Source organism: Andrographis paniculata, unplaced genomic scaffold, assembly GCF_009805555.1.
Source record: "Andrographis paniculata isolate CXL003 unplaced genomic scaffold, ASM980555v1 Contig11END, whole genome shotgun sequence".
Taxonomy (NCBI): Eukaryota; Viridiplantae; Streptophyta; class Magnoliopsida; order Lamiales; family Acanthaceae; genus Andrographis; species Andrographis paniculata.
Genome location: NW_026137391.1, coordinates 1,061,934 through 1,084,673, shown reverse-complemented (window position 1 = coordinate 1,084,673; position 22,740 = coordinate 1,061,934). Strand labels below are relative to the sequence as shown.

Below are 22,740 nucleotides of genomic sequence, written 5' to 3'. Positions count from 1 at the left end.
TAACCACAGTGCGTACTTTCGGGTATTAAGTTCGACCAGGGTTTACCCAGTGCGCACTTTCGAGTAGCAGCTGTGGGTTCCCACGTCATCCAAAAATAAAAATAAAAAATATATGGTTATACAATAGACTTGTCTAGCTATTAGATTTGGCCGAGATTTAGACAGTAGAATAAAAACAGAAACGGTTAATAGTGGTGAAATTCAACATAGGAACAAAACAGAGAAACAATGTATCTTCAACAATTATTATCCTCCTTATTGACCATTTCATTACAATCTGATAACAATGCATATTCCATGTCTGCTGCTGATTTTTATTCGATTGATTTCACGCCTCGACCGGCAAGTTCTCCGCCTCCTTTCTGACCGACTCGAACAACACTGACGACAGATATCGCTCTCCAAAGCTCGGAAAAATAACCTACAACAAATTGGATCGATGTCATTACAATTTACTTACTGCAAGAGTCTTACAATATATATCTTCTCTTAGGTTGCGGCGCACTTACCACGATGAGCTTCCCGGCATTTTCAGGGTGTTTCGCAACCTTAATAGCAGCTGCTGCCGCAGCACCGGACGATATCCCCACCTATACATGTTCGCCGGGTTGTTAAAGTGTTCGACATGTAAGAAAAGGTCGTGAATAGGATGTAATGAAAGGGGGGGGTTCAAGGGTATTAGTTATTACTCTTGTCAACGAAAAGACTAAAAAAATAAACTAAAAATATTTCAGAAATTTCATAAACACAGTATAATTGATAGATAGTGTTTGGCAACAATATAAAATGAAAAGTAAATATAAATTTGGTAGATTGTGTTTGGCAACAATATAAAATGAAAAGTAAATATAAATTTGGTGGACGAAAAGAATACGTACCAAAAGTCCTTCTTTTAGAGCCAAAAGCTTCGCTGTCTCGATAGCCTCCTCGCTCGAAACCTTAAAGCAAACGGGGAAGAAAGACGAGGGCGCCTCATTACTTAACCGAAGAAATTACAACTCTACGTGAAGATACAAATTCGGGCAATTGTAAACTTACTTGAACAATTTCATCGATGAGATCGACATCCAAAATTTCAGGTATGAATCCGGCCCCGATCCCTTGTATCTTATGTGGACCTTAGCCATTACACGAATTCGTTACGTCAAAAGCATTTGACAACTAAGAAAAGAAAACACAAGAAGATCAAGAACTTAAAACTCACCGGGCTTTCCTCCCGAAAGAACCGCGCTCTCAACAGGTTCAACAGCGTAGAGCTTAAAAAAAACAAGGAAACCACGAAGAAAACACGATAAAAAACACAACAACATAGCAACAAGAATCGAACATCGCAAAAAAGAGACAACCTTAACGTCGGGATTCTTCTCCTTAAGATACCTCCCGGCGCCGGTGATCGTGCCTCCCGTCCCGATTCCCGAAACGAACGCGTCGATCTTACCGTCGGTTCCTCTCCACACCTCCGGCCCCGTGGTTTCGTAATGTATCTAAAAAAAAATCGACGTATCTAACAAAATCTCTGGGAAACATGTGAGCAAAGTATTGGGACAACCTTAGGGTTAGCCGGATTGGCGAATTGTTGAAGTATGTAAGAATTCGGCGTTTGGTCCCTCAATTCCTCGGCCTTTTGGATCGCGCCTTTCATGCCTTTGGCGGGGTCAGTGAGGACAAGCTTTGCGCCGAATGCAAGGAGGATAATTCGGCGCTCGAGGCTCATGGTCGAGGGCATGGTAATGATGAGTTTGTAGCCCCGGGCAGCCGCCATGAAGGCTAAGCCGATGCCGGTGTTGCCGCTCGTCGGTTCGATTAGGACACTCTTTTTTCCGACACGACAAACAACAATGTCAGATGTCCAGACAATCGAACAACAACGATTGTAGCAACAAGGAACATAGTAACATCCCAATGATTTCACAACACAATAATCCAACTCATAATAGATACATTCAATGCGTATCGGAAAAATCAGCACCCATAAAATATAAAAACTCTTTATTATAAACAACATATATTGCTTGTAATAATGACATGCGTTGTTTGTTAATAATTACAACGTGTGTTGTATAAGTGTATGTAATGTGCTGATTATGTGTCATATGCATATTGTTAGTTCATGTGTTGTGTTTGTATTATATTAATATAAATGATGTGTTGTCTGTTTTCTAGCTACTTGTGTGCTATTCAACACTAAGCTGCCGTCATTAATATTAAAAATCTCTTTCAATATTGTATAAAATATCGTATTAAAATATTATTTAAATAAAAAAATAAAAAAAAAAAATAAAAATAAAAATAACTGTGTACACATAAACACTTTATATAGTTAGTGTGGTTAGGGGCATATGTTTACATATATCATCAATTACTTTTGACAGTTCACACTATTAGTTAACAATAACTATTATTCTAAAAAATATATATTACACTACTAAATATTTAATTAGCAAAATATATATATATCATCAAACATCTATTTTTATACAAAATATTTTACTGAATATTTATTTATATTACATTAAACACCTCAATTTTCCAGCATCTCCGGATCATTCTTTCTCCGGACCATTCCCATCAAGCAATTTAAGTTTTTAAAAATTTTCCAAACTTTACGAAAACATTTTTGTAAAAAAAAAAAAATACAAATCACGTCAACGTATTCTTTTTCTTCTTATTGAATATTATACTCTCTTCGTCCCATTAAAAAGTTGTTATTTTCTATTTTTATCTGTATAACTGTACTATTTACCTAATATAATAAATACTCTTTTCAATTTACACTATATCATACAAATACCATTACTTTTATATTACGCTATTTTAGAAGAAGTATTTTTATATTTTTTACTACAAATCCAATATAATATTAATATTAAAATATTTACATGTAAAAAATCAAACGGTAATATTTATACCGAACGGAGAAAGTATCAAATATTGACATTTTCTTTTAATTGTTTTTAAAATTTTCGAATCTCCAAATATATAAACACGTAGGGAACGTACCTCTCCAGGTGTGATTAGGCCTTTGGCCTCAGCATCAGCGATCATACTGTAACCAATCCTGTCCGTTCATTCCAAATACACCACATTGATTCAAACAACATTAGATAAGGGGTTTCTGTAGGCTTTTGAAAATTTGGAAGCTTGGAAGAAATAAAATTTGTAATCTAGGTCCCGTAATTATGTATCAATTTGTCTTTTTTACGGAGTTTTAAAAATATTAGTATTATATTGGGATGCAGTATGAATAAAATAAAAAGGACTAAAATAATCTTATTAGTATTGTGTTATATAAAGGTAATGAGATTTGTATAATATAATGTAAGTTGTAAGGGTATTTGTAATGTTAGGTAGATAGATACTTTGTTATGGGACGAACTAAAATAAAAAATTGGATAATTTTTTATGGGACTGAGAGAGCATTTGATTTGATGTTTTGTGAGAGAAAAAATATATTTTGATATGATGATTTTTAAAAATAAATAGTGCCAAAATGAGTTAAAGTGAGCCTATATAAATTAAATTAGACGAAAATAAATACCAGAAAAGGATTCAATAGTAATAATAATAATAATTAAATAGACAATCTATTCATTTTTTATTTTTATTTTTGCCTATCTATTTTCTTTTTAGGAATTAGCATTACAAATATCCTTTCAATTTATCATATATTACACAAATATCATTACTTTTATATCATACAATACTAATAGAGTTAATTTAGTTTTTTTACTTTTATTTTTACTTTATCCCAATATAATATCAATATTTTTAAAACTCCATCTAAAAAGCAATGAATGTATATAGATATGGGATGGAGGGACTATATATATATATATATATAATGAATAAAATTAATTAATTAGATAGGGTACCTGTCCTTGACACTGGAGCAGGGTTCCATGGATTCGAGCTTGGCGGCGACACGAGCAACGCATCCATGGACAATATTATTCAGGTACACCAATGGAGTTTCCCCAATCAGCTGCAATTAATTATTCAAATATTCTATTCAATTCGATAAATTAATTAAATCAAATAATTCATACTAACTTACTTGAGTGATATCCTTGGCGATTCCTGCACTTTTCTCCTCAGCCATATGCAAAGGATCTGCAGGCACTTCAAACAAGTTTTAAAGATTAATCAATATTATTATTCTTACAGAACAACTGCAAATGTAATAGCTAGCAAGAACAAACCTAATTTTTACCAATTTCAGATCTTCTATCTGTTGAGATCTGCTGTCTGAAAATTGACAATAAAATGACCTCCTAGAAATTCTCGATATATATATATATATATATGTATATAATGAATGTGTGTGAGTTGGACTTTTCCTTTGGAAACCACGACTGGTTCAGTTCGTCTGCTTAATTAATTCATCATATATATATATATATAGATATATATAAATATATATATTTTCAATAAATAAATAATTCAGGTTGGGGATTAAATTAAATTAAATTAACGTTAATCACTCGATGAATGTGGCCCGGATTCCGGTGTTGTGCAACTACAAAGAATTATTACATTTTTCAATTATATATATATATAGATAGATGAAGTCAATGCATAGGAATATATCACACACCATCCACGGATTACTTGTGTGTTGGTGAGGATTGCTAAGAACTGTATCATATTCTAAAATAATTTCATATTTTTGAGAAAATAATTATATATTATTACTTCATCCATCGTAAAAAGATACTCAAAGCACAAATTTTAATATAGTCTCTACTTTTTTACTATAATAATATATTTTTATTAAATAAAAAAAATAAGAATATTTTAAAATGATGACAAAGTAAAATTAAAGAAAAAAAAAACATAAATTTAAATAATAGAAGAAATATTATTTTATTCTACAAAATAGCGGGTCTAACCAATAAAATATGAACACAAATTCAAAGTAAATAAAGTAAAATTAACCGTTATAAAAAGTATATATATATATATATTTATATATCCAAAACGAATGCAGACATAATGATGGTGCCTTATTTATTTAAGTATTATTAACGAGGTTGAAACTATCATTATATTATGAAAATGAAAGATAAGGATTAGTCAGAAATTAATTTGCTGGACGATTTTGGATGCTTCTTTTGCATTATGGCCCACACTCAAATGAACAAAGCCCTATTTAGGACAATCATTCATCCCACATTAGTAATAATAATAATAATATGAACATTATCTATAAAAGATTTCCAGACAGTGACAGCCTAAATTAGAACAATAGTACTGTAATAATAATAATATCTTCTTTAACTTTATGCAATTTGTACTTTGGACAATCCCAAAGGCCACCATTGGTATTGCACCACTTTGTTCGACCCTAACTATTTTTTGAACCAAAATACAAAAAAAACTATCATTTGTATTTTTACAAAAAAAAAAAAAAAAAAGATTAAATTTGCTGGACGAAAGAATATTGTTTATTCAATTTTGACCCCAAACGAATAACATGCAAATGTGGATTTTTTAAATCAACACAGTAAAATACAGAAACAACACATGTCTTTATACATACAACATATACTATTTGTTTATAATTACAATATGTATTATACAAAAGTATGTCATGTGTTAAAATCAATCAATTATTGTATGTGTTATATGAGACTATATCATTTGCTGCTAAGTCATGTGACTATTTACTGTCCGTAGTAATACCGTGTGCTGCACACGGTGTGCTATTTAGCACAGTGCTGAATTTTACATTCAACACTATAGCCAATTTTACATTCAACACTATAACCACCGATATATATATATATATATATATATGAGAGATTTAAATTCAAAAGTGCATTGATAAATACAATATACACATGCAAAGGCATTTCAAATGCAAATTTTTGACCATAAACTCCACAAGAAATTTCAGCAAAATCTGAAAACAAGAGGATTCCTCAAATCTTTACCTAACAAGTAAAACCATCTTCAAAAATTAATTTTTATTCATTTATTTTTGTTGGGATTGCCTGAATTCCCTCATGCTCACAATTGTGACCTTTTTCCTGATGTCATAACTAACCTTGTCAAGATCAGCAACTGTTGCTAGATGGCCATAGAACACCCTCTTCTTCTCCCGCGACTTGGGATCGAATTTCACCAGATTCGGATTGTTCTCGTCGTCCTTACCCACTGTCGGGGGCTGAACACGAGACCAATCCCTTAGCCCGCGCTTCTCCCTCTCGAAATAGTCAGCCAGCTTGAGAGCTTCCTTCAACCCCGATTCGTCACCCGAGAATTTCACCGCATGCATTCCCAAAAAGCCTTCTCGGGCATGTAAGGACGTCGACTTGCCACTCGCAAATCCAAGATCTAATATATATATAAATCACACAAAAGAAGCTGATGTAAGGATCACGTGGATTTAAACTGCAATTCGAAAGCCTAAGAATTGAAACACACTAAATAAGAAAACTGGAATTTATGGATCAAACTGCGACAGTATCACTACGATGTCAACTGTAAAATGCAGATGAAAGATCGTATGCATTTGCATTCAATCAGAAGCTGATGAATAGAACGACACTAAAGGATGCTCACTTTAGCACCCGGAAAGTTCAAGAATATATGCACAGTTGAAAATTAGCTACGAGGGTATCATCGATAATCAACAATTTCCCTAATCTCCTTTCTTCTTATTTCCTTTCAAGATATAAAATCCATTGGACCAATACATGCTTTGAAATTATTTTAGAGACCGTAGCTTCCTGCAGAATCCAATACCTAATCCAATTCTCCAAGAAAGTCTTGAAAAAGAAAGCTACTCGTTACACAGAAAACAATGCATCTTCTGCAATGGAATGCTCTATTTGCTCAAACAACAAAATGCATAAATTAAAATATATACAAACCTAAACTAGATACCAAAAGTGGGGATGCGGCGAGAATAGAGAATGACAGAATGATTCACGTCATGAATAGACTCCTAAAATGCTATCTCAATGGGAAAAAAAATGTACAGATAGTAATCCACTGCAGAAAGGGAGAAAGATCGATTATAGTAACGAGCAGTTACCCCCTTTAATTTTTTTCCTTTCAACTATCACAATAAGACAAACTAAGTTTTCAGATACACAAAAATCTTGCTAGTATTAACTACAAATCAAAGTAAAATCAAGAAAATAAGAGCTAAAATTTTCTCTGCAATGTGATAATAACACCAGCATATAGGATTGTCACGGGTAACTTCAATTTACACACCAAGGGTGTGATCTAAACATGGACTAATATAATTGCAAATGAGTTCAACAAAAGAATTGTTGTAAGAAATCAAAGTCGATTACATAAAACAATCCTAACATTACAAGGGACATGGCCACCAGTTTATGGCCTCAGGCAATGATAAGCTCCTCAGCTTACCAAAACAAACTAGAGTCTAAATTTAAATTACCGCACAGCTTAACTAAGGAGGGCATACTGGAACAAAATTGGATAAAACGTAAATCTCCAAAAGGTTCCTCCATGCGGCTCAATGTTATGGCGATTAGACAGTTCTCCCTTCAATGAAGGGTGGGTGATTATTTAGTGTTTACTATAAGGTTGAAAAAACATATGGATAATTTATATCGAAACATGCTTCAGATGTATTAAAATTGTCTTCCCAAGGTGTGCGCACATAGGAAATGTTATAGTGCTAGGGCAAATGGCACAATGAGTGAATGCACCATTGAAGCAACAAAGAGCCGGTGATAATTATGCTTCAAAATATGCCATAACTTCCAAGGTGCGTGTGCTTCTGCCCTATATAAAGATCACTGCATAATGTAGAGGCAGATAAAAATTGCAAAAAATAAATAAATATATAACAATCCTAGAATAATGACAAGGGTGCTATAGCCATGTGCACAGTCACGGAGTACTTACCCGTAAAGGTGGTAACAATTTAAAAAACATGAAGATATGGACTATAATGGTGGTAACATTGATCAAGTTATATAAGATAGCAAAAGCTAAATCAGGGGAAGACGAAATCATTCCGAGGATGCTATAAATCACAAATATGATAGATCAATTACTTCCATCACCATGGAAGATCAATAATCAACTCATAGAAAAATCTAAATATTGAACAGAAGAAAAATATGACAGAGAATGGGATACGTGATACCTCTAAGAATACTATCCATTGCTCTGTTTCCTAAGCCTTCAATACGTCCATCTCTACCTTTTCCTGAGATGGTATTATGGATTAAGACAGTGGGTGGCCACATAATCAGGTCGTACTGATTAGCATGTGCATCATCCGCAGAAAAATTCCGATAGGCTTTAGAATTATCAGGGGGCACCGAATAGTTCCAACCCATTAGAATGCATAAAGCCTTGTGGAAAGCCAGGTGATCAACAACTGAATCTGCATTGTCTGTGTTGTATGCATGCATAACAAGACTATGTGTGTCGGGAAACTCTTTCGAGGACCTGTATTTCATGTCAAAACCGTGCAGTGATAATCTCAGTGCAAGCACTAGTTTACAAAACAAGAAGATAATAGGATGTCACACTTGCATTTTCTGCACTGAGCTGGAGATGAATCAATTATGATTCACATACCCACACACAAAATATAAGGCTTCGAAAGCCAACTAAATCATGCAATCAAAAGATCAAGTGGATAGGTTAAAGAGTTATTTCTTGGCAGCATCCTGGCTGCAAGATTGATTCAGCTATTGGAAACAAAATGTAGCTTACTCTAGTCATAAGATCATCTGTCAGTATATCATATATATATATATATATATTTCATTGCAATAAAGAGAGATTTAGTATTTATGTCTGTGTGAACACAACTGAATTCAGCTTCCAGACAATAGCCAGAATCAGTGAAACTTGAAGTCTTCAAACAGGCACGAATAGCCATACACCCATAAAAAGCAACGTAGAATTAACAATAACACAATAGGTCTGCTAACAAATTTTTAACTAATAAATGTAATCCACTAAAGAAAGGACATTGTCACAAATTCTCTCACAATCTAATTTAGTAAATAAAGGACAGAAGTCATTTCTTGGAACCATTGCAAGCCTGACCGCATAAACCATATCTTCCCCTTTTCTGAACCCCACCAGAAAATGATCTACCAGAACATGTCTTTCTACTAAGTCTCTAAACTCTTTCATACGCACAATGTCTTGCATGTCCTTGAATCTCTCGCTCATATAATACTATATGAAACCATCCCCACCACAAGCAATGGTATTCACCCAGTCTGTTCACCTGAAATGTTCTAAAGCAGTCCTCTCTCTATCCCTACTCAGCTCCGTGAACTCCATAGATGTCAAAGTGAGAGTGGTTAACTATATAATAGTCAAGTTCTGTGAATAGAATCAGAAACTCCCTTGGAGTCCAACTATATCCATTTCCATCGCTGAAACAAATAAATTCCCACTAATACCTTCATCGGACACAGAAAACTTTGACCACTTTGAATCTAGCCAAACCTAGCTTTACCTTCATTCAGCTTTAAGTTTCTACAAACAAGATCAAATGTAAAAATTCCCCCCTTTTGGCAGGAAATATACGTAGTATAGTAGCAAGAATAACAAGAAGAAAAAACAAAATATATGAAAGAAAAAACAAATTGATCTAGAGATGATCCTATAGTGTGGTGACACACCAGATTTACCTACAGGCTCCATAACAATAATTTATGCTTCAAAACTTAATTAGAACTCAAAAGCATGTGAAAATTAAATAGGATAAATATGAAATCATTAACATATCAAACCCCCTCAAGTAAGGTGATAAGAAATATACCAGTGGTGAAAGCTTTTCAAAGAATTATCGGTGTTCCTAAACTTCGACACCAACAAGAATAGGAAAACAATACAAAAATAATTCACATCTTGTACCCCCATGAGTATGGTGACCACAAAGACACCTGTGAATTCAACAACAATTATGATGCTCTTAAACTTCATTAGAAACTAGCAGTAAATAGGACATGAAATTTTGTACATATAACACCCTATGATAAGTTGAGAGCCAAAGAAGTACTAATACAGGATCCCATAAGAGATTTTGCAAATAAGGATTAGTATTCTTCCCATTTGAACAATACAATATTTCAACTTTCTGAATGTAACACAAATAGAATTTGAGCGAATAAAATAAGAAAGCCTACTAAAGCTTCAATTCTATTTATATTCAGCGGTAAAGTCTTATGAGATTGTCAATCACCTGAGAGTGTGACTACTATGGGAAAAATAGATTATTTTATACATCAATAATCACATGTTTGCTCTGAAGTATAAAGGCCCGTACAAATCCTTATACCTGTGATTCGTATACTAATACGATTTTCATATACTATCAAATAAGTATGATATAATAATATTTTAAATTATGATCATATATTATAATCCTATCATTTTAAGTAAGCACACCGTATCTAGATTATTATGCCACAAGTGACATTGATGTCATTCATTTTTTATCCCACAAAGTTCTACATGTAAAGCACAATTTTCAAGGATCACAAAATAAGTGAAATATGACTTTCTTTGAGGGATAAACAAGACTAAATACCTTTCCATTTCCTATAGGTAGACCCAAACAACTGAAAGGCAAGTATGTGTATAGAACTCCTAATTGCCCCCAACCAAGCTTTGGGTGCTGCCATGGTACTACATTAACAAAGCCCAAGAAAAAAGGACCGATTGTATACTTAGAGAAAATGGAACACCAAGGTAGAATGCTAAAGATAAATATCATGTACATACTATAATGTGAAAAAACGATTCCTATGCAATGTGCCAAGATTTCAATAATATTTTGCAACCCAATCCCTGTATCTCAAAGATAAGGCAAGATCTGTCATCATTTTGTGTCATCTTTTTGTGAGACGTCCCTCGGTTGAGAGCTAGGTCCTGTATTCGATCCCGGGTGGATGCGTATGTGCTTGAGTTGGGGGAAATCCCCGTCTGGTCCGTGTGTGGGTAAAAAAAAGTAAATAGAAAAAAAAAGATGAGATCTATAATATTATCCACGAGTACTACTCACCAGAAGATGCAACTGTTGTAACATCCCGGTCGGCTCAAACCGGAGCGTCACCGCCACGCCACACCGTAAGGCTCGTTCATCAACCAACTAGCCCTACATTGTGGCGCTAAAGCTAAAATAACCATTACAAAATAACTATTTAGAGATTTAGAATTAAAGCGCACCGGTTTATCATTTATTTTACCCCAAACTCAATTTTATTCCTAATTTACAGCCAATTCCTTAATTTCTTACACCAAAAGCTCAAAATAAATTAGGCCTAAAATAATATTTTCCGACTCCGGCGTCGAAGTCCGGCAAGTTCCGGCAAACTTCCGGCGAGTATTTTTACGGGGTATTACATCCTCCTTCCCTTAGGATATTTCGTCCTCGAAATTGATCTCCTAATCAAGACTAGGCCTAATAAGCTCTCACTAATCAAATAGCATAACCAATGCACATAAACACATGGAACGAACACTAATCAAATAGCATAACCAATGCACATAAACACATGGAATGAACATAAAATGCAATGCATGCCATGAATACACCCAAACCCGACTAAACTCATGACCTAATTGATTTTAGAAATTCCGAAATCTTCAATTTTTATTAACCAAGAAGCATGAGCCTTTAACCTAGGCTCTGATACCATCTGTAACACCCCGGTCGGCTCAAACCGGAGCGTCACCGCCACGCCACACCGTAAGGCTCGTTCATCAACTAACTAGAAATACGTTGTGGCGCTAAGGCTAAAATAACCATTACAAAATAACTATTTAGAGATTTAGAATTAAAGCGCACCGGTTTATCACTTATTTTACCCCAAACTCAATTTTATTCCTAATTTACAGCCAATTCCTTAATTTCTTACACCAAAAGCTCAAAATAAATTAGGCCTAAAATAATATTTTCCGACTCCGGCGTCGAAGTCCGGCAAGTTCCGGCAGACTTCCGACGAGTATTTTTACGGGGTATTACAACTGTAGTACTACAAGTCTATAGTTACTTCTCTCTATTAAATAGTTTCTATGTAATAATTTACACATAAATATTATTTAATCAAGTGAACTGAACAGTCTCCAAGTATAATTCTTGCCTTAAAGCTGTAAGAGTACATATAACAGTCAATGCCATTCGAACTAAAACTGCAATTAGCTGAAAAAGTAAGAGCCACAGACCAAAGGCCAACGAAGTTGTGAGCCAGTGACCCACATAATCCAGAACTCTAAATGTGAAGGAATTATATACAGAATAATTCACAGAGAAGAAGAGTAATCCGAAACAAACTATTTACAACAAGGCCACAATGAACTAAATCACAATGAATCAACTATGCAAAAGATACTGCACCCAGTTATCCAAAAAGATTTCACCAAGTCACCTGGACAACCAATAAAGTCAAACTTATTTCAAGATCTATCAAAGAGCATAAAATAAGTAGAATCTACCCAAAACACTACCAACGTACTAACTTCCAAATATAGTAATAAAATATCAAAAAAGAGTCCCCCCATATACATTTGTGCTCTGTAGGTTTGCTAACATAAGACTACTTGAAAAAAAATAATAAATAAATAAATAAACTCAAGAAAAGAAAAAAAAGATCCACAATAAAACAACTAGTAAATTCTAAAACCTAGAAGACCAACAAAAACAAAGTTCTAGAGTTAATATTGATTGTACGCCCATAACATTAAGGGTGCAATTGGTCCATAATCTTGGAAGAAGCCAAAAGAAAAACACAATATGTGCACATAATAGGGTAGAATAATTTGCATGTTGGAAAGAAAAGAAGGATCATAGAATCCTTGATGAGTGTGAGTGATATTTCCTCTAGGAGTTATCACTGAAATAAATCAAACATATACATTGCAAACGATGATTCTCAGATAAAAGAACTTCCGGGAGCCGCATCTTTACCACTATATCAATCATAATTTCATCAATATTAATCTCTAGCATTGTCTGACCCATAGCTCAGAGAATGACACAACAGCATAAATGCCACGGGACGTTTAAAGTTAGATACAGTAAATGAGCTTATCTATTTAGGGTGTGTTCGTTTGTAAGATTTTTAAAAATCTTACTATTCATCCAATTTTTTCCCCTCAAAAACATCAAATCAAACACCTATTTTTCATTTTTTATATTATACTAAAAATCAATTTTACATTCAAAACATCACATCAACACCTATTTATATCACATCATACAACTATTCAAATTCAAAATTTTTACTATTCAAATCCCAACTCAAAATCCAAACCCCCAAACAAACACACCCTAAGTCAACATAACTGCAAGCATAATTTTGGTTAGACATATTACCCAAACAAATAACTTCTATATCCGACGAAAACAAGCTAAAGATGAATTAAAGCAACAAATCAAAATTGGGGCTTTTCTAGTGAAGCCAAAATCATAGTCCTATTCATCTAGTGAATTATGTAAAGTATGCAAACCCTTGCAAAGTTTTCTACTTTCCTTACAGTTGCTTTCTATGGCTACGGCCATTACAACTCGAACAACTACTAATATCAAAGGATTATTCACAGGCACACAAACAAGAACCACAAATGCCACATAAAACAATGAAGATCAAACTAAAAGGAAAACAAAATCTTAAATCCAACTTTATTTACTCTAAACCATAAATTCCCATCATACCTTTCGCAGGGCAGGCAGGGCACACGTCCCTGTTTCCCATCTGCCAAATACTTCTTTCTTTGATGTGCAGACTCAAAAATCAATTTCACAAAATGGAGAAACGCCTTCTTCAATGCATTCTGATCAACCTCACTATGCTTGAGCTTGCCTACATTCTCCTGAAACAATCTCATGTTTTTAGGAGCTCTCTCCTCTTCCCCTCTCCTAAAATCATGGACGCCGCTCGGCCCCGGCACATTTACATTTACATTTACATTAACATTAGCATTTGAATTTGGATTTGGATTAGCATTTCCATATTGCAGAAGCTGCTGCCTCTGTCTCTCAAATCCATCATCCCTCCCTCTCCTCTCCTCTTCCCCAAATTTTCGTTTCAATCCACTCTCAGGTCCCGAATTCCTAACCCTAGCATCCGAACCGAGGAATTCAGGACTCATCGGAAAAGGAGGTCGATCAAGTCCGAAACCGTGGAGTTGGGGACGGAAACCAGGCCGCGGCATAAGAGGAGCATTCTCATAATCCGGGGGTAAAGCGAAGTAAGATCGGACGGAACCATCGGCTAGGGCTATGCTCCGCCGCTCGAGCATGTGGAATCCGTAAGCTGGGGGCGGCGGCGGTTCGACGAACGGGAAAGAAGGCCTCAGCTCAGAGGCAGCGGTAGGGTTTTCAGGCCTCGACGATGGGCCATCGGGATTATTGAGTACTAGAGGTCTCTTGTTGGGATCTCTGTTGTTTTGTGGAGTGGCGGAGGGATTAGGGGAGGGTTTGGATTTCTGGTCGGCGGCGGCGGCGGCGGATGAAGAGGATTCCCAGCGGGATTTGCGGTGGTGGGCGTGGGCGGCGGAGGAACCCTGAGGAGGAGCCCGGGGAGGGTTTTCACCGGCCATATTGTGCAAAGCAACAAATCGACTAGCACTCAATAACTAAATATGCTTAATAAAAAATTAAGGGTGTGTTTGTTTCGTGGTTTTTAGTTATTGGTTTAGATTTTTTAATAGTAAAAAATTGAATTTGAATAGTTATTTTGACATGATATAAATAGAAAAATTTGATACGATATTTTGAATTAAAAATAAATTCGTAATATAATATAAAAAATAATAATAATTTTTTAATTTGATATTTTTTTGAAAAAAAAATAACCAGTAAAATTTGTGGTACAATCCAAAAAAAAATACAACAAAAAAAATTTAAGAATGTGTGATAATTGGTGGTATGAATTTTGAATTTGAATTTTTATTTGAAATTAATTTTAATTTAATTTCAAAATATGATATGAATATTTATTTATATATTTTTAAAAATAAATTAATATATTACATATATTAATTAATTTTATATTGTTTATATAATTTATATATATAGCATAAAAAAATATTTTTCAAATTATTTAAGAAAACAAATAATCTCTTATTTTGCAAATATAAAAATATATAGATTGATTTTAAATAGAATAATATTACTATATTATAAAAATTAATTTTAATTAGTTCAAAGGCCCAACTTAATTTAGTTACGTCCATAAAACTCCAGTGTGTTCAAGCCCAATTAGATAGGCCCAATAGTAATCCTAAAGTCCATCATAATTACGCCCGGCCCAATTAATATTTTAAGTGACAATTAAAAAAAAAACACACACACACACACACACAAATTTTGACAAATGAAGTATATAGTCTCCAATTCTCTTTAGTATGTTATTTTTTCTATACAACTTTTATATTTGTTACAAAAATATACTTCATCCAACCGGCTCTAAGGACCACATTTATCTTTTACGTTATTGCACTTAACATTAAAATATATCCTTATATTTATATAATTTTTTTTTTGCACAAATGTCCTTCTATTAGTACTATAAAACACTAATGAAAGTATTTTTGCAATTTTTTCTTAATCTGTACTATATTTTGATATAATAATTAATATTCAAAAATCAACAAGCAAAAAACAAATTAAACCCTTAGAGTCGGACGAAGAGAGTATTAGGGTTTTAGTTTTTGGGTTTGGATTTTTTAATAATAAAAAGTTGAAATTGAATAATTATTTATGTGATATAAATAGAAGTTGATATGATGTTTTTAATGTAAAATAAATTTTTAGTATAATATTTCATCCGTCTCATAACAAAGTATCCATTTTTTCATTTTAGTCCGTCTCATAACAAAATATTCATTTCTTTTTTTTTTTTAAGTAATTGTACTATCTACCTAACATTACAAATACCCTTACAATTTACAATATATTACACAAATACCATTACCTTTATATCACACCATACTAATAAGGTTATTTTTGTCATTTCTACTTTATTTCTACTATATTCCAATATAATACTAATATTTATAAAACTACGTGCAAAAAGCAAACAGATACCTAATTATGAGACGGAGAGAGTATAAAAAAAGAAAAGATTGTTTGATGTGATATTTTTTTAGAGAAAAAAAATATCGAATAGTAAAAACTTGTAAAACTCACCAAAAAACACAACCTTAATTATCTCACAAAAGGTTATTCAACTTATTATATAAAGTAATAATGTGATACCTCCGAAGCTGAGCCGGTGCTAGACCAACTCCCATGGATGAGCCAGTAAGAGGTCATCCGAGGTTGAATATAGGTTAAGGGTGTGTTCTTTTGGGGGATTTTCCCAAATTTCTACTATTCATCCAATTTTTTCCCTTCAAAAACATCAAATCAAACACCTATTTTTCATTTTTTATATTATATTAAAAAATAATTTTACATTAAAAACATTACATCAACACCTATTTATATCACATCATACAACTATTTCAATTCAAAAATTTTATTATTCAAATCTCAATTCAAGATCCAAACCCCCAAACAAACACACCCTAAATAGATTGAATAGACTACTCATGTCAACAATATGTACATTCCTTTTCGCGAGTCTACAGAAAGAACTTTAGAGTTAAATACGTTTGTATCTAATTATAAAATAAACTATATATTTATTTAAAAAAAAAAAAAAAAAAGACTTGGAATGTGTTTGCTTGAAGGATCTTGGTGATTTGTACTATTCTCATAAAAATTAAAAAAAAAATTCCAAAAAAAAATATCAAATTAAATATATTTCTTATTTCTTTTATAAAAATCAATTTTAACATTCAAAATATTACACGAATATTTATTTATATCATATTATACAACTATTTTAATTCAAAATTTTTAGTATTCAAATCTCCATCCAAAATTCAAATCCGTCCTCTCGTTGGTGTAATTAATTGGCAGAATAATGTAATGGAAGTCACTTTCAATTATAGTTGAGAATCATGCATGCATAAGTTGCAAAAATTGACATTATTACATTACATGGACCTTTCGATAACACTTGTTCATTGATTTACATTCTTTATTTATTTATTTATTTATTTTTATTACAAGCTGACTTGAGAGTTGAGGATAATTATTCCTTTGAAAATCCATTGAAAATTAATAAAATGACAAAATCTCAGATAATATATACTCCCTCCGTCCCAAATATCATGTTCACGTTGCCGTTTCTATCCGTCTCACATACTATGTCACTTTTTTTTTTTTAAAATGATTACACATTTTAATCTCATTTTAAATTTTTTAATTTAACGTTTTTTTTAATTTTAATTAAATTAATTAGTTATTTTAATCTTAATTTATAATTATTTATATTATAGGATAATTATTTTCACTAATACATTCTTAATTATCTACTAATTATGTCCCTCCTAAAACACCGTGTCTACAGTGTAGCAGACACGGTATCTGGGACGGAGGGAGTAATATTTTCTCTGTCCTATAACAAAGTATCAATTTTTTCATTTTGGTATGTCCCATAACAAAATATCTGTTTTTTTTTTTTTTTTAGCAAATGTACTATCTACCTAATATTATAAATACCCTTACAACTTTCAATATATTACATAAATACCGTTACTTTTATATTACTCAATAATAATAAGATCATTTTAGTCATTTCTATTTTATTCCTACTATATCCCAATATAATACTAATATTTCTAAAACAACGTGTAAAAAATAAATGAATACATAATTATGAGATGGAGAAAGCATATATTATATTTATTTGTCATAATATATTTATAATTTATATAAAAACTAAAAGATATATTTTTATATTAACGTGTGATTAATTTATTATAATAAAAAAAACTTTTTAATATTACAAACAAAAATGACTGAAAAAATACTTTCAGTTAAGACTGATAATATATATATATTTATAATATTAATTAAGAATCGTATTACTAAAAAATTATTGAGTGAATATATATATATATATATCTCGGTATGATATCAATATTTTTTTATATAATTGTTTATTAATTTATTTTGTGAAGGCTCATACACACATCAGCTGGTCAATAATGAGATCATGCCAAATCAAGAATTAAATGTTGTCATAATAGTTTCACCAACTCCACAAGAAATATTCGAATTTATTTGCTTTTAATTTAAATATTATTTTAATATAATATTTTATTTTAAAATATAATATATTTTTAATAAAATATGTGTTAAAGTTAATGATTGGGCTTAAAACACAGATCAAACACACATTCAAGGGCATTTTTTTTTATTAAAAGTTTTTCAAAATTTATTATTTAAATTCCACATTTTTTAAAAAATATACTTATTTATATTAAAAAATATTTTATCCAATATTATTTTAATATTAAAATCAAACGAAAAATTTTCAAGCCAAACCCAATAAAATTTTGAAGTTTTTTAAAAAGTAAATTTAAAATAATAAAAAATAATATTTTAATATGATATTTCATTAATATTGATGTGATATTTGATTTAAAAAGTTATTGTAAATAGTGCCAATTATTTTAAAGTGTGTTCTCTTATCAAATTTTATCCAATTTTTATTATTCATTAAATTTTTTTTCCTAAAAAATATCAACATTGGTTTATATTACATTATACAACTATTTCAATTAAAAAATATTATTATTCAAATTTCAAACCCCCGGACAAGTATGTCGTACTAATTCAAAACATGCATGTAAACTTATATACTATTTCATTTAATAATTAAAATTAATTAAAATCATGATAATTAACTTTAATGAGCGCCTAACCCTTTCTCTACCTAAGCACAAAAAAATAATTCTCTTTAAATTATTATTATTATTATTATTATTATTATTGTACCTTTTCGTACAAGAAGTAATTTTGTCCCAAGTTCTTACAAATTGATTCTATTATGATAACAATAATAATACTATAATAGTGATCGAATTTTACTCTAAAATGACTCTTGAGCCAAACTGCCAATTAATTTGCATTTGTCTTTATATTATATATGAATGTTGTCACATTCAAATTTCCCTTCTAGAAAGGGTATTTTATATATATATATATATATATATACACACGCACGCGCGCAGTCGCGCTAAGTGACGGAACCAGCCATAAAATTTAGGAGGGGCAAAATATCAATTTTTTTTTATTTAATACTCCCTCCATCCCAGATACCGTGTCTGCTACACTGTAGACACGGTATTTTAGGAGGGATGTAATTAGTAGATAATTAAGAATGTATTAGTGAAAATAATTATTCTATAATATAAATAATTATAAATTAAAATTAAGATAACTAATTAGTTTAATTAAAATTTAAAAAAATTAAAAATTTAAAATGAGATTAAAGTGTGTAATCATTTTCCAAAAAAAGAAAGTGACATGGTACGTGGGACGGACATAAACGGCATCGTGGACATGGTATCTGGGACAGAGGGAGTATTGTTTTTTTCGATTTCTCACAATGGAACCGAATAAACAAGAAAAAAAATAGCTAAAAATTAAAATTTTAGAGAAATATTTAAGAAAAATTAATAAAATTCAATAATTTCTACTAAAAAATTTAAAATTTAAAAGTATAAATTAACAAAACTACAAAAATTTTATTATTTTTTTACACTATAACGTAAAAAAAAAAGGAAAAATATGGGAGACAAAATAAGAAAAAAAATACATAATTTTATCATTTCTTACACTAAATAAATCATATATTTAGGGGTTGGGGGGTCAACTGCTCCTAACCCCTAGGTAGTTCCGTTTCTGGCTGCGCTAATTTTATCTAATCAACATATTTTTATAAAAAGACAGTGCATTTTGTATACAATATAGCACAACTGATATAGAAAGATGTACTGTGTAGGTTATTATTTTCTTCGTCCGGCTCTAAGGGTCTCATTTACTTTTGCTTAATCGTACTTAACATTAAAAATATTATTATATTTGTATAATTTGTTGCATAAATATCATTATAATAGTATTATAAAACACTAATATAAGTATTTTTGTCATTTTCTATTGATTTATACTGCGTTCTCATATAATAATTAATATTCAAATATTAACACGTAAAAAGTAAATGAGACCCTTAGAGCCGGACGGAGATAATATTTTATATTGTGCAGTATAATATACTTATTGTATGCGTTTATTTTATAGGATCGTATTATAATATTTAATACTACATCCGTCCGGCTTTAAGAGTCTCATTTACTTTTTGTGAGTTAAATTTTTTAATATTAATTATTATATCAAAACCTAGTATAAATTAAGAAAAAATACAAAAATATTTCTATCAGTGTCTTATAATACTAATAGAAGGACTTTTGTACAAAAAAATTATATAAATATAACAATATTTTTAATGTTAAGTATAATGACGCAAAATATAAATGTGACCCTTAGAAGCGGACGGAGAAAATATAATTTTATTTGATTAAATATACAATAATATAAACATATTATATTATATTATATATAATTATATGAAAATATGTTATATATTTTATGTTATATGTGCTATCAAAAATATATATATAAGCTTAATTAGAGTAATGAATTTTATAATTCATCCTAACAATAAACTGACATATATATATATATATATATACATAACTACAAATAACACAAATACTCGTTCCGGTCTCGGTGCAAGGTTGTCATTTATTTTTTGCGCGTAGATTTTTTAATATTAGTATTATAATGAGTTGTAGTAAAAAAGACGAAAATATCTCTATTAGTATTGTGTAATATAAAAACAATGAAATTTGTGTAATATAGTATAAGTTGGAAGGATATTTATTATGTTAGTTAGGTAATGCAATTACTAAATTAGGAAATTGTAACCTTATTTTGGGACGGACGAAAATGGAAAATGACAACCTTTTAATAAGACGGAATGAGTATAATATAAATATATCATATAAACTAACAACATATAAAATAATTTCATAGAGTGTATGTCACCATTGATTTCATCACAAAAAAAATATATATTTTCATATAACATACCAACAAGTATGAACAAAAAAAGTAAAATAAAAAGATTTTTAACTATAACACTTTTTATATTACATGGTTCGCCTAGTGTGACTTTTTCGTCAGGCCTGGTTTGCAGGGTATTAGGTTCGGCCGGGGTTTATCCAGTGCGCACTTTCGGGTAGCGGCTGCGGGTTCCCACGTCATAAAAAAATAATAATAATAAATTATGAAAGTTATTAAGAAAAAAACATTTGATAAAATAAAATAAAAAATAAAAAATTTAAATTTATGAATAAGAAAAGAGATTTAATATACAAATAATGGAATTAGTGAAATTAATTTGGCTAAGGGACATGAATTGGCATGGTCACATGTTAGAAATAATTTGCTTTAGGATTCCTTTTAATCTTTTTTCTTGCCCTTATCAAACTTATTATTATTATTATTATTATTATGATTTATTTATTTCATTTTCTATGTATAGTGTGGGCACATGGAAAGTCACATGTGCACACATGCAAGTACATTTTCAAACTTGCCTAGTTATTTATCTTTATTTTTATTTATTTATTTATTTATTATGACACGAGAACCCACATCCGCTATCCGAAAGTGCATACTGAGTAAATTCTCAGTCGAATTTAATATAACAACTAAATTAATTGAGTCTAACAAAAATAATTATCTCCCAATTTCAGGGAAATTTATCTAAAATTTAAAACCAAATTTATTTTTATATAGTAAATATACAGGCTAATTATAAATTTTATTAAATTGAGTGGCATGCACTTTACAGTGTACATCACAAAAATATATTTTAATTACGACTTATTTTTGTTTTTACTTAAATTAATATATTAAAAAAATTGATTTCAAATACATTAATATATTTTCTTTGTCCAACTCTAAGGATCTCATTTATCTTTTACATGTATTTAACATTAAAAATATTTTTATATTTGTATAATTTACACAAATATCATTATAATAGTATTATAAGACATTAATAAAAATATTTTTGTTATTTTCCTTTGATTTGTACTATATTTTTATTTAATAATTAATATTACAAAATCAACTCGCAAAAAAATAAATAAGACCTTAAAACCGGACAAACGTAGTAAAATTTTTATTATTTTTTATACATATACTTACAAACGTAGTATTAAACATATACTTACATTATAGTAAAAATTTTATACATTCCAAATTTTGATCATGTACTATTTATTTTTTTTTTCTAAAATATAGAATAAAATATTTATTTCTATTTAATAGTACTATTATATAGTAGTAATGTATATATATATATATATATTATTTTTTTATTGTTTGATCTTGAAATCGTAAACAAATTAGTGAGTTTGTTGCAATAATTATTTATTTGAAATTTTATTTTACCAATGTGAGGATTTCTTTGCAGCCACTTTTGACTATTCATCGGATAGTTTTCACATTACTAACGTATATATATTTGGAGTTGATTTTTGGTATTGATAATATCCAATTTACATTTTGAATTTAATAATTAATTTTTATATGAGATATATTATTTCAATAATTGTTATTTAAAATTTTAAAAGTAAAAAAAAAATAAAAATTATTGAATATGTATAATCTTAACTCAATATATGTATAGGTCAAGAGTGATGTGAAAGTAATTTATCTATATTTTTTTAATCGGATAATTTATTTATATTATATATATATTTATAACGAAATTTATTTATATTATTGTTTAATGATAAAATTGTTTATAT

The 22,740-nt window shown here is 30.5% G+C and overlaps 2 protein-coding genes across 5 annotated transcripts; both read right to left on the bottom strand.

The window, feature by feature from the left end:
* Positions 1–170: 170 nt before the first annotated feature.
* LOC127249011 (cysteine synthase-like) lies at positions 171–4,366 on the bottom strand. 4 transcript variants are annotated; one of them, XM_051271606.1, is made up of 11 exons: positions 4,211–4,366; positions 4,055–4,119; positions 3,873–3,982; positions 3,001–3,058; positions 1,550–1,813; positions 1,347–1,484; positions 1,205–1,256; positions 1,039–1,118; positions 879–938; positions 510–590; positions 171–421 (listed from the first exon to the last, which is right to left on the bottom strand). In XM_051271606.1, exons 2-11 carry the CDS (start codon positions 4,097–4,099, stop codon positions 329–331), a joined length of 981 nt encoding a protein of 326 aa, XP_051127563.1. In that variant the 5' UTR covers positions 4,100–4,119; positions 4,211–4,366; the 3' UTR covers positions 171–328. The 4 variants fall into 4 exon arrangements, with proteins under 4 accessions (XP_051127563.1, XP_051127568.1, XP_051127573.1 ...); XM_051271611.1 differs by having other exon boundaries at positions 4,055–4,110; positions 4,211–4,359; XM_051271616.1 differs by having other exon boundaries at positions 4,200–4,342.
* Positions 4,367–5,773: 1,407 nt separating this feature from the next.
* On the bottom strand, positions 5,774–14,585 carry LOC127249520 (uncharacterized). Its single transcript, XM_051272349.1, has 3 exons — positions 13,673–14,585; positions 8,132–8,439; positions 5,774–6,336 (listed from the first exon to the last, which is right to left on the bottom strand). Exons 1-3 carry the CDS (start codon positions 14,557–14,559, stop codon positions 5,975–5,977), a joined length of 1,557 nt encoding a protein of 518 aa, XP_051128306.1. The 5' UTR covers positions 14,560–14,585; the 3' UTR covers positions 5,774–5,974.
* Between the last annotated feature and the right edge of the window lie 8,155 nt (positions 14,586–22,740).

What these genes read in the sequence shown, in the direction of transcription:
- LOC127249011 (XM_051271606.1), bottom strand. Translation starts at nt 4,099, where the DNA reads ATGGCTGAGGAGAAAAGTGCAGGAATCGCCAAGGATATCACTCAA. An exon ending in GCCTAATCACACCTGGAGAG is followed by an intron (nt 1,814 to 3,000) that starts GTACGTTCCCTA and finishes GTCGGAAAAAAG; the next exon opens with AGTGTCCTAATCGAACCGAC. An exon ending in AGAAGAATCCCGACGTTAAG is followed by an intron (nt 1,257 to 1,346) that starts GTTGTCTCTTTT and finishes GTTTTTTTTAAG; the next exon opens with CTCTACGCTGTTGAACCTGT.
- LOC127249520 (XM_051272349.1), bottom strand. Translation starts at nt 14,559, where the DNA reads ATGGCCGGTGAAAACCCTCCCCGGGCTCCTCCTCAGGGTTCCTCCGCC. An exon ending in CCCTGCCTGCCCTGCGAAAG is followed by an intron (nt 8,440 to 13,672) that starts GTATGATGGGAA and finishes CATGAAATACAG; the next exon opens with GTCCTCGAAAGAGTTTCCCG. An exon ending in AATGGATAGTATTCTTAGAG is followed by an intron (nt 6,337 to 8,131) that starts GTATCACGTATC and finishes TATATATATTAG; the next exon opens with ATCTTGGATTTGCGAGTGGC.